General features: G+C 42.1%; 1 protein-coding gene across 2 annotated transcripts in view; it reads left to right on the top strand.

Moving 5' to 3' along the window:
- The window catches only part of lsamp (limbic system associated membrane protein), a 509,337-nt gene that overhangs the window by 125,942 nt on the left and 368,605 nt on the right, over positions 1 to 14,790 (top strand). The window contains exon 1 of one of the 2 annotated variants that reach the window (XM_071471506.1): positions 425 to 643. The exons of the other annotated variant lie outside the window; for it this stretch is intronic. Within the exon in view, the coding sequence (XP_071327607.1) occupies positions 580 to 643 (64 nt within the window). The 5' untranslated portion in view covers positions 425 to 579. Of the gene's footprint in view, positions 1 to 424; positions 644 to 14,790 lie in introns of those variants that run through there. 2 annotated transcript variants of the gene reach the window in all.

The following is a 14,790-nucleotide window of genomic DNA, read 5'->3' as shown; positions in this document are numbered from 1 at the left end:
TCATGTTGTTATAATTATAAAGGCAGATACTTGAGTGTGGTTCATGTTGTTTCCTGCATGAATCGACTTGAAACCATGTATTTAAACTACACATGGTTGTTGCCACAGTGACATCCCAGCAGTGAGCAGCAAACACTTTTGTTTTGCCTCCTTCTCCCCTTCCCCTCCTCTTCACTGGCTTCACTGTGCAGCAGTAAATATGCTGAGAGGAGAGAGAGTCAGAGCCTCCATGTGACAAATCATGGTTGTGGTGCTGAATGAAATGAGTTGGACTTGTCCAGATTAGTCCTGCTGTCAGTCCTGGACCGTGAACAGAGAGAGAGAGAGAGAGAGAGAGAGAGAGAGAGAGAGCTCCCACAGACTCAGTCTCTGGATGAAAGTGTCGGTAGAGGTCGCTGATGTCCGTGTGAAAGCAGCACAGGAAGCAGCGACAGAGTCTCCAGCTCTTGTGTTCATCAGCACCGCTCAGACTGGGATCTGTTCCTCCGCTCGGCTTCATCTGCAGCTTTCTCTTCTGGAAATTAACCGCTGGACGCGCAGCTTCGTCGGGAGGAGCGCGGAGCCTTGTTGACGGACACCATGCTTTACTTCTGGATACACACCGTGTGGATCCCCGGCGTCGCTTTCCTCTTTGGATTTCAAGGCAAGGGGTCGTTTTCATTCTTTTCCATTTCATGTGCTGGCGGTTTCCACTAGGAAACACCGGAGTTGAGAGGGAAATTACATCTCCCGGGGATATTGATTGTGCGTCTGTCCGTCTGATGCTGACTCGAGGTGTGAAGGTATGTGAAGGGACGTCCCTTCCTGGAAACACCTGACAGGACGGAGAGAGCTGCGCTGCTCATGGAGAAGCCTCTGACTCTGAGCAGGTTCCTGCTCCAGCAGAGCTGTGTTTGCTCTCAGTGAAGTTAGTGATGAGTGTGTCTGAGCTGAGCTGGCAGCAGTCTTCATGCACAGAGCAGCCGCAGAGGCTGATGGTCCTGCTGACAGCTTCAGGAGAGTCTCCTCTCAGCAGAGTCGTAGAGGAGAGCAGAAACATGTGGAGGCTGCTGGACTGTCAGCTCCTCTGTAGGAGTCATTTCATCATGCTGGCCTCTCTGATGAAATGTGTGTGTGTTTTAGGGCATATGCCATTTAACTTGTGTAGATTGTCAAACAGCTGAGTTTATATCTGAGTTTACTTGAAAGACCTTCATATCTTCACACACGTCCCTTCTCACTTTCACCATGACGATTGTAGTTTGGATCAGTCAGTCGTGACCTATTGGATTCTCTTTGACACTGCTCTTATGCGGCTGAGGAGCCTTATTCGTGTGGAGTGTGTGTGATGCAGGTGGATGAGTGAAGAAGCAGTGTGTTGTGGGAAACTAACTTTTGTGAGCAGCAGTGGGACGAAGATAAGGAGGGATGGATAGAGGATGAGAAAGGATCAGTTTCCTTTACTTTGGTAATTAAATGTCAGCAGTAAGTAATGGTGCTCTCCACACTGGAAGTGCATCAGCTCTGAAAGGAAGTGTGGATGTCTGGTAACGGTGACAGAAGCAACACAGTGATGGATCAGCTGCTCACTTTGACCTTGAAGTGAGAAAACACAATCAGGTCTTCAGGGTCAGTGCTGGAACCACAAGTCACCAGGGTTTGAAGCCTTCGTCCGACAAAGTTGTGACACACACTCAAACACAAAGCTGAAATCTGTCCAAACTCACAGACACAACAAAAAGTGATCTGAAACATCTCTGTTGATGTTTTTCAACCTTTTCTCCTGTGAAATCTTGTGATTGCTGGACTCAGTTGTAACTGACATGAATTCAAGTTGATTCACAGCTGGTTTTACCTGTGAAAAGAGGAACTATCAACTTTTGACAGACACCATTGAAACTACAGCAGGTTCACATAATACATGTTTGATATGAACATTCACTGATGAGCCAAACATCCCGACCACTCGCAGGTGAAGCGAATCACGTTGATTATCTGTAACAGCGGTGCTCCTTAAGCTCTGGATATATTAGACAGTGAGGGAACAGCTGGTTCTTGTTGTCAACGTGTTGGATGCAGGAGAAACGAGCAGCTGTGAAGACCTGAGCCACTTTGACCAGGGTCAAACCGGCACCGGCAGACGACTGGGTCGGAGCGTCTCTGAAACATTAAGACTCCCAGTCAACAGTGGTGAGTACCTACTGACAGTGGAGGGGGACAAATCACAGACTGGTGACGGGGTGTTTGGGGACTTGTAGGACAAGTCCAACCCTGCAGCGCCACCTCTCACCTCACAGGACTTAAAGCATCTGCTGCTCACGTCTTGGTGTCAGATACCACAGGACACCTGCTCAGGTCTTGTGGAGTCCATGTGTTGGCAGGGTGGAGCTGTTTGGCAGTGTGTGGAGGACCAGCAGCAGGTTGGTCATTGTTCTGGCTGCTCAGTGTATCTACATATTTGATTCTCAAAAGTTGTTTATGAGGAGTATCCCTTTAAAAACCCAGAGAGCCTCCCATGCCTGTCACAGATTCTTCATTTTCTCTCACAACAACTGCACAAAATTCCACCTCCACATTGTCATGAGTTGAATCAACGTCTCAGAATCAGAATCAGAATCAGTTTTATTGCCAAGTATGTTTTCACATACAAGGAATTTTTTCTGGTGATTGGTGCAATTGAGGATCAGGGGGATCAGCAACAGTGGGGCTCTCTAGCCTTGTTGATAAGGCTAATAGCAGATGGGAAGAAGCTATTTTTGTGGCGAGAGGTTTTGGTCCTGAAGGACCGCAGCCTCCTGCCAGAGGGGAGTGTCACAAAAAGTTTGTGTCCAGGGTGGGAGGAGTCAGCTACAATCTTCCTTGCACGCCTCAAAGTCTCATTTTGTATTTGGAGAAACTAAAGGTTAGGAGTGACAGTTTGGTCTGATTCTTCTTCTTGTTCATTCTTTCATCAGGTGTCGGCTCATTTATGTGAGAACAATGTTGATGTTAAACAGGACCTTTGTAGAATCATTGGTTTAACTCAGGTTGGAAAGCCACATATTGTTTAAGCAGTTACATGAAAAAAACCCGGTCCTACACATGGTGCCTTCTGTATGTGAGCTCTGTTTGCTGATGAGGACTTTCCTCTGCTTTTGTGTCTTTAAAAACACTCTTCAAGAATCACTGTTGTGTTTTAGAGGTGTTGCGTTTGTGCTGTGCAACTCATACGCTGGAGGAACATCCAACTTGTGGGATATGTGGAGTCAGCTGCTGAGCAGGATCCTTTTTCTTGGGAGAAGATCTCACTTTTTCCTTTTGATGATGACGTCCTTGTTTGTTTTCCAGGAAGGTTTTTGCAGCAGCAAACTGAACGCTGTTTAGCAGCTGACAGTTTTCACAGGAACCACACAGAGACACAGCAGTGAGAGTGGACAGGGTTTAGATATGAATCAGGGCTTAAAGAGGAAATCATTTTTAATTGATGGCGCAGAGACACCAGCACTTGAGCAGAACTGACTTCCAGGTTCTGACTGAACTCCCTCGGCTTCTCTTTGTGTATTTATTTTTTTTCTCACTCTGTACAAAATAAAGTCTTTTCTTCTTATCTGCTGGAAAACTGAGCTGTTAGGGAGACAGGGAACACAATATAGTTGAATAAACGATCTATAGTTGAGACACTAAATCTTTAGTGTTTGAGTCTTCAGCTCCTCTAACTTTCCTCTCATTAGTTCACACATAAACCTCCCTCTCCATCTCACACTGCTCCTCTCTCGCTCTTTTACGAACAAACTCCAGACATTTTTTTTCTTGAATCATTTTACTTTCTTTACTTTGCCTCGTATATATATTTTTTTTAATCAACTGGACCAATGTTCTCCACACTGCCTGCTCATGACTGACAGTAAAATCTTTAATCTGTGGCTGAGCCATTGTTTCCTCTGAGGGGAGCGCTGATGCTCATCTCACTGCAGAGCTGCTTTAAACTTGTCGTCTGCTCAGACCTGAGTTGATTTGAATATCTGCTGCTGGCTTTTCAAACTGCAGCCAATGAACAGCAGAGGGAGAGGAACAAAGGCCATGAATATACTTGGGCAGGCCGACCACATCCAGCCTTTTTTTGGGAAACACTGATTGGAGATTTGATGTGAATATTTGCCTTCTTCTTAAAGTAGGAAATCAGCTCAGCTGCTTCTCTGAGTTCATGTCACAGGTCGATCACTGTTCCAGCTTCTGTCTCTCTAACAAGGCCAGCTGCTAAACTCTGAATCATGACTTATCGTCACTGCTGTGTTTGAAATCCAGTTTATTTTTTCCACCAAGTTGAGCAAGAAAATGAAAAATAAACTTTCCTCGTGAAAACTCCAAAACATTTTGTGTCTTCACAAACAATAAACTAATGGTGGGTGTTAAAACAAATATACTCTATGTATCGTGGCTTGTTCCACATGGGGTGTAGTGAATGAAAATATTGCAAATATCACTGTGGCATTTGGCTTCTCTCGCTCCCTCCTATGTCTGTCTCCCTCTCCCAGACAACACACCCCCCCACCCACCCAAACAGTAAACCAGAAACTTTTTTCAGGTTTTATGAGTTTTAATGAAGCTTGGAAACACATCATTTATCAAACACTCTTTGTATTTAAATGAACTGGGTTTCTGCTGCTTTGTTGCGATTTATGCACATTCTGACATGTAGTTGCTCCTGGAACTAGTGTCAATTTCTGATTGTCAGTGAGATCAGCACTGTTTACACTGCTACTGTGAGTGATGTTTAGTTGTGTGTTTTTTCATTACAAACTGAAGGAGTTTCCTCAGCTTCTTCCCCTGGCTGCAGGTTTAAACACATCATTTGCTGTCAAAGTTTTGCTTCAGTGATTCTGATGCTTCAGTGATTCAACCATGGTGAGTTGGAAATCCCTGATACCATAAACATGCAAAAAAAAAGAAAAGAGAAAGTATGTGTGAGTCGGGGTAAAGAAATTCATCCTCCATCTGAGCTGAAGAGTCTGTTTTCAGAGACATACACATAGTAAGTACTTATTCAGGTGTGGTGCAGAGCTCAGCCACTCCAAAGAATGAGGCCTCTGAGAGGGCATTGAGGCTTTGATGAATGTAATCACGTGTCTTTCCTGAACGCCTCCAGGTCTGTGTGGAGCAGCTTTTATGATGCATCTTCTGTCAAACTGGAGGTGTTTGTTGATTGAATGATGGAGCTACATGTAGTTGTACAAGATAGTTTGTGCATGTATATAGAAATTTCATTTAGTTTCTTTCCTGACTCTCATAGTTTGATGCATGAGTGCTCCCACACATGCAGAGAGAAAAATATAAACTGTAAATTGTGTTATTACAAAGCTAACCAGCTCCTTAGGTATTTTATTCTTCTTGTCATTTAAAGGTGAATCTAAAGGGAGACAGTCCTCACCCAGATCTCCATAACAGAGTCCTGGCGTCAGACAGAGAAGCTGACGGACAGACAGTGAGATGCAAACAGTTGATGTCAGGCTGCTACTTGATTTGATTTTAGTATTCTGACATCTTGATACGAAGGACGCCTAAAGTTATTGTAGCTCTGCTTTTTAACCTGTGTGAAGGAGAGAGGACAGCTGAAAGGCTCCAGCTGCTGAAGATTTGTTTAGTGTAAGGATTTCTCACTCGGGGTGAAAAGGAGGTGAAATCCAGTGGTTCTGTGTCTTTGTGTTTCAAATCAATGATAACAACGCTCAGGTGAAAAAAACATGAGAATTCTGTTCTCTCTGACACTGTGTGAACATGGTGTGACTGGGGTTGAACAAAATACAAAATGGACACACTTATCCTTGACTAGTGTTGCTGCAGAGTGATGAATGTTTGTGATGATCGTTGCTTCCAAACAGAGGAGCGGTACTGAATGTCTGAGGCCGAATATTTTATACTGAGTTCACTGGAACAGCGGGAGTGAGTTACATCTGGATGTGGTTGGGATTTTATTGACACCTGCTTGTCAGTACAATCTGTGCTCTTATTAATACTCCTTTATAATATTGTAAATGAAAGTTGAGGATGTTGTGAAATGAATGAATCTTATTAATTTAATTATTTATTTATCTAATTTCATGACTGAAGCCTGGCTCAGTGACAACCCATCCAATGGCCGACATGTGTTATTCCTTCACCATGTGCAGGTGTAAAGTGTTTGAGTTCCCTCACATGACACAGAAACAGGTTTGAGATCCATAATAACTGAGGGTGTGAACAGACTGAGCTGCAGTAAATGAATCCTGCCTCTGTGCCAGGCTGTTGGTCTGAGAGCAGGAGTTACATCCTCCCTTCAGACGTGATTGTTGTTAGGTGCTTCTAACAAGCACCTGCTGCCTGTAACTGACTCATGAAAAGCTCAAGTAAATAATAAATTCACCACCGAAGGAAAAACAAACATTTGATCTATTGATTATAACATCATCAGAGTCTTTGTGAGCAAACAGTAAAGAGTTTGAGCTTCCTGTAACACTGAGTCAATAAATGACTGGATGTTTGTTTCTGTGTTTAAGAGTCAATACAAATCAGAGCTGAGGTTGTATTATAGGATTACAGGATTAAACCTATTTGCTTGGCTTAAGTGTTCACCCATTAAATATATTCACATATCCAGTTTCTATTAATCCTTCATTCAAACAGGTAATCCTGTTGAGGAGAACACCCCTGATGCTGTGTCATGTTGGTGGATTCCCACCTCAATTCTTTCTTTCTTTATTTTTTTACTGAGTGGATATAGACCAGAAGACTTAGAACAATAGAATTAAACTTGGCATAGTCACAAAGTCTTAACAGCTGTTGAATATATGGCTCTATAATAACTAGAGCTCTGCTTTCGTCAACATTTCCAGCAGCAGATGAATCAGCTCAGGAGTTGTGGTGGGAGGAATTGACAGAGCTGAGCCTCGTTCTTCACACATGAAAAAAGAAGAAGGAAAAAAAAAATATTGAATCTAAACACAAAATCATTTGTTTGCAGATTTGTTTGTCTGCTGCTGCTCTACAAGTGATCTGATTGTATAAACAGTGAATCTCTCAAAACAGCTCTGCAGTGCCAGAACAACTCTGAAGGTCAGTTAACAGTTAAATAAATGAAGGTGTCCACACTGTGCCAGCTGTGTGTAATATTACAGAGTAAGTGGAAATAATTCACTGAAAACCTGTAGGGTGCTTCTGCCTGTATAATCTGCATGTTGTGTTTTTATTCTTACTTTTTTACATTTATTGAGTTCCTTGTTGTGAAATCCCTACAGTTCCCCTAGAGAACAGCCTTCACTTGTTTTATCAAATGAATAGAAATGAGGTTTGGAGATGCTGGAAACATTGTGATGCAGAATGTAGAACAGAACGACGCCCAAAACAATGCACCAACACATACATTACACTCATGTCCATTAATCTATTGTCCTAGTGCATGCTGGGAGAGCTCCCAACACACTGACCTCGTGCAACTGCAATCACATGATCAGTACTCAGCCAGTCATTAGAATACAGTTCATAATTTAACTGTCTACTCATTGTTCTTGAAGATGTCTTCACATAGGATTAACGAATCAATCCTCAAACTGAATCCAAAGCATTCAAACCAAATGAGCTGGATGAGAATGAACAGGATTATTTTAGCCTGATAACAACATGTTTGCCTGAATTAGGTAAGATATGTTTGAAGATCAGGGCCATAGACATAAAATAGTCACATGATTGTGAACAAGTCTGTGTGGAAATAGCTACAGATTCATCTGGACAGTCTGTGCTGACTGTGGTGAAGCCAAATGCAGTGATTAAGTTCAGGAGCAGTGCTGCCAGTTTGCTCCTGCAGATGTGCCAGATTTGATCTTGTTTGGAGTTTACTGCCGGCTGTACGTGACGGGCAGACAGAGATGTTCCCACAGCTCAGTCTGGATCTTGAGGGCCAGAGTCAGAGCAGAGTTATAGACATGCACACATTTGATGGGTCTCTGGAGAACAGAGTCAGGTCTCAACAGATACATCAACACAACTACCAGAGACAGCTCATACTGTACTTTATGGACGAGAGGACCAAAAAAAACAAGGTCAAGTCAGGCTGTCTGTCAGTGGAGAGGAGGACAGGATGATAGACTGTGTCACAGAGGAGTGTTTGTGTCCTTTCCGTGGTGTGTGCGTGAGATAAAAGATGTATATTTTTAGCCTTCCTACATCCAGTATGGGAGTCCCATCAACTGGATTGATGCTGTCAAGCAGCTTCATGTCTTTTAGGATCAACATCCCACACACACACTCTGCTGTAGATTTATTACAGTGTGGGCATTTGATGTCATTTGTTCCAAATGTTGCTTTTCTATTTCAACCATTCTCCATTATGGATAAGTATTAGCTTCTTGTTTTAGCTCACTCATGATGTCACAGTTTACGTGTCATTGTAGGCTATGAGCCTCTTATGTGACCTTGTAATGTCACCAGTTCAGATGTTGCAGGTTACGAATAAACCTCAGGTTGACCAGGCTCCTTTAGACAGAAAACCCAATTTAGAGATTGAGCAGTTTTTACTTGATGTCAGTTCAGTAATTCTCTCTGACTCATTCACACTAAGCAAAGTGTGTTTTGTGACAGTTCTGCTCTGATCTTCATCACAGTCTCTGACCAACCTCAGATTTATTCTGTTTTTCATTCAGTTTGTACCAGATGGGGAATCACTGATGTTAAACATCTTCACAGCCTATTCACACAGCAGCTCAGCTGGAGCACACAGCTTTATGAGATGCTTTCTCTACCCACAGTGAGTGGGAACAACGATATGTCTCAGGGCTTGTTGTCTCTTGGACTGGTCGGCTGGAGGGTTTAACATCCCCCATGTTCTTGAACCAGAGGGATGAAATAATGGAGATTAAGTGGAGATGGACAGAGTTAGACAGCAGACAGATACTCAGTCATCTCTTCTCTAATTTCATCCAAAAAACCTGCAGCTGTAATGAAACAGAGGAGCCTGGAGGCATCAACAAGCCTGTGTAGCCACACAGCCACAGGGAGGAAGACCTCCTCCTCTTACACCTGTGCAGCTGTGTAGTGTCACAGGTTTAGATCTGTTCTTCCTTTGCAATCCACACATTTCCCAAACATTTAGTTTTAGTTTGCATCAGCTGTATAGTAAAGCTGCCAATGATAACTGCCTGACTGCTGTTCAAACTACAGTATAACATTTCCTGGTGTTGGTTAAAATATAAAGACTACCATTGTTCTATTTCTGGATTATTTCTTGTTTCCAGGATTCAGTGGAATGTTTCTTATTTGAAGACAATTACTAATGAGTCACATCGCCATGGTGATTCTTAATTTGTCTGTCATGAGATCAAAATGACTGTGTGTTATTTGACCTGATGAGGTGAAAAGATGTGATGAACTCCATTTGGCCAAACGTTGATTATTTCCCATCATCCTGTCCTTTCTCATCAGGGCTTTTCTTGATTATCAAAAATGCATTAAAGACCTTTCAGACCTCCTCACCTCTGTCCTCTAATGAGACATGGCTGGAGAATAAACTGCTGTGTCCTAAAACACTGACAATAATACATTTTGATGACCATCAATCATCATAATTATAAAAATGACAGATGTTGGTTTGTTGTTGGTCAAAAACCTCATCAACAGTCTCCGATGATGTCTGTTTTGCACATTATAGTCTTACACACATACTGATAGATCCATAATAAGTAATAATAAGTGCTGTGAGTGCTGTGATCTGACACCATCTCCTGACCTCTTCACTGGACTTCAAAAGAGACAGTAAGACTTTACATCCACCCAGTCACAGAACAGCTCCATCATGTCCCGGTGTGTACAGCAGCATCGCCGTGTTCAAGACTATTTTGTGAGTCAGATCACTGAGAACTGACCTCCAGCTTTTAAACCTACAGTCCAGAGCTGAGTGAGAGGAGTGTGCCATATACAGCTGCATCATCTCGTAGTAGTAGTCAGAGTGCTTTGAATTGCTTTGTGCTGCAGTGATATAATATACGCTGTGTTAAGAGGCAGACGTTGGCACCTTGCTTTAATTTGAGTTCCTGAACGAGCTGCTGTGTGTAAAGATGATACAACCCTAATCACACACACACACACATACACACACACACACGAAGATGGAGCCCTGAGGTTTATAGAACCTCTCTCTCTCACTGCATTTTCCCTCTCTGTCTCTTTGGTCATGGGTTTCCATCAGCCACCATCACATCTACCTCTGAGTGCAGTCCAATGACAGAGAGGCTTCAGAATTAGATTAGGGCTCCACTGATTGCTCTCTAATTAGAAATTGATGTGAGGCTGATGTACAGAACTGGTTCAGAGCTCCCGTGCTCCTCTTTTCTGTTTGAGATGGATTTCATCATGTTTCCTGATGTGCTGTTGTGTCTGTGTCTGCTGTCCAGCTCTCTGCATGTTGCTGCTTCACAGAGTGTAGCCTGGTGTTTACCGTAGAGCTGAATGGTCACGTGGTCAGACATTTGTGTTCGCGGCTGAGAGAGAACAGTCAGCTCCTAAATGTGATTTTTTTCTGGTGACTCATGCCTTGAGTTAAATAAGATCTGCTGACATCACAAAGGTTCAGGAAGTGCAGAGCAGGTGAAGCTCTTCACCTCAGAGTGCATCCTTTTGTCAGTTTTCCCATCTGTTGGTAAAGTGAGTGGTGTCATAGCTGTCTGTCATTGTGACAACATAAAGAGTTCATCCAGCTGAGGTGAAGGAGGATAGAGCGATTGAAGCTGTGATGTCGCCATGGTGATGAAGTCATACTGTATGTCACTTTGGCCCAGTGTGTTTGTCATTTGGATGGTTATGGTTTGGTCGGCAAGTGTAAGTGTGAAGCCTTTTATTGTTGGTGAGCCTGTGGTCTGAAGTTATTCAGCACATTACATAACATAAACATATTTTCTTCAGTGGTGTGCTGTCAGGGCAAGCTGCTAAAGCTACAGATAGACCTCAGTGTCATCTGTGTAGACATCATGTTGCTTGAAACTATGGGTATATGATATGGGAAAAAAATGGCAGACATAGTTTCACTTTGAATGGTCTTTTGTGCATTTCACTTTCACTGAAAAAAATATAAAAATGATGGCGATGTGATTTTTGTTGGGACTTGTACCAAAGAAACATGTGACCTTCTGTCTGGAGAGTATGATTTGCAGGCCATGGGATCTCTCTCTCTCAGGATTTGAGCCACATGTTAAAGTCAGAATTCTGAGATCAAGTCAAAATTCTTTGATTTAAAAAAATAAAAATAAAAAATGAATGTGGCCCTCATCCTCTTCTGTACTGTAGCACTGCGATGCTTCAATTATGATACGTTGTGACACATTTTATCTTTATCAAAAACAGCATTCTGTCTGATACAGGATCTGACGTTACCTGTTTCATTCATCGTGTAATTTACTGCCCTCTTGTGGCCACAGTGGGGTATTGTCTCTGGAAGCTAGCTTGACTACCGGCCCCTGTATTTGTAGTTTCTGTCATTTTGGTGAGTGTGACTGTGTTCTGTTGACAAAGGCGGGGGGTTGTCAAGCTGAGAGGGGGGCAGCATTTTTTGGAGGTTTGTGAATTCTCATGATTTAAATTCACAGCTCTCATACTCCAACGTGAAAAGTCTTTCAGAGTGAACCTTGATGAAAATAGATGTTTGTGTCTCTGATCTGACAAAGTAGTGCTCTTTCCCAGTCATTTTAAAATCAGATCAGTGATTTAATCTATGTATTTCCTCTTGAAACATCAAATAAATCAAATTAAAAAGGTAAATTAAAGTAAAACAGTGAGTGCGCTGTATGACACTATTGTGTGTGTGTGTGTGTGTGTGTGTGTGTGTGTGTGTGTGTGTGTGTGTGTGACAGACCAGTGCACATTGGCAGAGGCCTCATGTCACCACTGTTGCTGTTTATTGCTTTCTGCCACATACTGCAGTTTGTGGTTATGATTTCTCTTTACCACACAAAACACCTTAAATGAATGTTCATTATTGATCACACTTGCAGTGGCGTCTCTTGCTGTGTGCATTATGTTTATGTCACAGCTCAGTGATGTATGAGTGGTCTGTTATGTTCTGTGCTCCTGTTGCGGAGACGTGCTGCTCCCAGCAGAATCTGTCACGTGTTGCTTGGTTTAATTGAGAAACATTTCAGAGAGCAGAGCATCATCAGTCAAACACAACTGTGTAACCTTTTGTTGCTTTTATTTATTGTCTTCACACAAAGTGGAAAATAATTTAGAACAAATAACTGAACACTTTAATGAACAACAAAGTGTTCTGTCTGAATGCTGAAGAGCTGAATGACCAACAGAAATGACATTAATTAGACATTGTTTAGATTGACAACATAATGAATGTGTCCTTCACTGAGTGAGAGGCTCCATTTCCAGACTTTTCTCTCACATGAGGACAATGAGAAAACAAACTGATCGAGGTCAGACAGTGGAGACTGTGGTGGGTTTGTTCTCTGAACCAAAGCACCACACCGACGCTGTTGTTCGCGACGACACATTCATCAGGGTTTATCTAATGTGTTGTGAAAGTCATCAGTGTAATATTAGAGCAGTGTCAGTGGCGGTCAGAGCAGCTATTTGCTAACATGATGTATCACTGCTAACTCCAGTGATGCTGTTGTTTCACACTAATGGATTTACTGCGCCACATAACGAACAGAGCAACTTTTCAATATCAGCTGAATAACGACCACATTTCTACTGGTCACTGTGACTGTGGATCATTAGCTGGTTTGGTTCATGGGAGGTGGCATGTACAAGTAGAGCTCAGTGGGCTGATGGTCTCTGTAGTTCCTTGTTGAACAGAGTCTCATCTGTCCATTTCTGCAGCCTCTGTGCTGTCAGTCTCTCCTACACACTCACCCATGAGGGCATTCAGCTGTCTGATACTTAGAGACTGAGTGACAGTTAGGAAATATACTGTAATAATAATATTAGCTGTCAGTCCACTGACTAACTCACTATGCAGCTTCTACACTCCACAACTGCTCTGTCCCTCTTTTCATCCATGAAAAGATTCAACTGCCTCATTTACAGTAGTGACAGATTAGAAAAGTACAGTCATTATAATTTCTTCCACAGAGATCTGCTTTCATTGAAAATAAATAAGAAATAAACACAACAGCAGCAGCAGCAGCTCTTACTACTACAGATCAGGGAAATCAGCTCTTACAGTCAATCTTACATTCTTCACTTCCATAATGATATGTTTTGTCCTCGCATTTGAAATTGCAATAAGAAAACTATTAAGGCTGAGTCCACTGACACACATACCTGCAGTCTGCTCCTACACACACCTCACACATCACACCCCCTCACTTGGGCTTTAGCTTTGGGAATACAGCAGCTAAATTAGTGCTATAAATTAATACCAAACACAGCTTCATCCAGGCTGCACAGCCTCACAGCTCCAAAGCTCTAACCAACTCCTCATTGTGAAAATGTCCCCTGGTAACAGCATTAGCATGGCGGACCACTCCGAGCACAACATGATTCATCTCAACATTGTTTTCAACCCTGATAAAATGGGCTGTAGAGTAAAAAATGTACACTAGCAAATAGTAGATGTTTGCCACATCATTTAAAAGAACAAACATCAGTCCTATCATGTTGTGATAAACTTGTTTCATTCATTTCTTGTCATGATTTCCTTCTGACTGGTATTCAGTTGTAACAGATGGTTAACACACAGTGGGTGGATGGAAAAGCCTCTGGAGGTTCAGCTCAGCTCCTCCACCCACATAAAGCCACCCAACTTTAGACCAATAGCTGGTGAAGGTTTTTCAAAGTAAAGATTGATCACTGTTGTTTTAACTACAGTTGTCTGATGGATCTAAAGTCTGATTTTCCACACTGGCTGATGATATTGACATATATTTTATTATTCACAGTGAGAGCTGCATCTCCTGTCTATATGGATAAATATTAGTATTGTCGAGTAATTTGAAATCACAACAGAGATTGAGTGTAAACTAAACAGGAAGTCGAGTCTTGGATATTGGCAGAACAAAAGATCCATGCTTCTATCATTCCCTGGTGATAGCAGCATTGCATGATCAGCAGTTGTATAACATCTCAGTATTCACTTGATAGCTGGATTTTTTTTTTTTTTTTTTTTTTTTTTGCTTTTGGCTGTGAGATAATATTTAAAACTTGTACATACAATCCAAGTCCTGAGGTGTGGCTCTAAACCCTCAGGACTAATGACCATAAACTACAACTTACATAGAAACATATACAAATGAGAAAGTAAAATATGATGATTTTGTGACAAATGTATGAAGGTACAACCCTGTTTCCAAAAAAAGTTGGAAATAAAAACAGAATGTGATGAGCACAGATCATGTAAACCCATATTTAATTGAAAACAGAACAAAGACAACATAGCAAATGTTGAAACTGAGAAATTGCATTGTTTCATAAAAAATACATGCTCAATTTGAATTTAATGCCAGCAACACATTTCAAAAAAGTGGGGACAGGGGCAAGTTTACCACTGTGTTGCATCACCTCTTCTTTAAACAACTCTCTGTAAACGTTTGGGAACTGAAGAGATCAGTTGCTGGAGTTTTGATGAATTTCATGATGCACCAAATGTATTCAATGGGTGACAGGTCTGGACTGCAGGCAGGCCAGTTTAGCGTCCAGGCTCTTCTACTATGGAGCCATGCTTTTGTAATCTGTGTAGAATGTGGTTTGGCATTGTCTTGCTGAAATATACAAGGCCTGTCTGGATGACAGCATATGTTGCTCCAAAACCTGTATCTATCATACAGCATTACTGGTGCTTTCCCAGATGTGCAAGCTACCCGA

Source organism: Trachinotus anak, unplaced genomic scaffold (assembly GCF_046630095.1).
Source record: "Trachinotus anak isolate AG129_WGS33_773 ecotype Australia unplaced genomic scaffold, CSIRO_AGI_Tana_v1 ptg000034l, whole genome shotgun sequence".
Classification (NCBI taxonomy): Eukaryota; Metazoa; Chordata; class Actinopteri; order Carangiformes; family Carangidae; genus Trachinotus; species Trachinotus anak.
The sequence above is the reverse complement of the archived record's forward strand: the minus strand, read 5'-3'. Positions and strand labels throughout refer to the sequence as shown.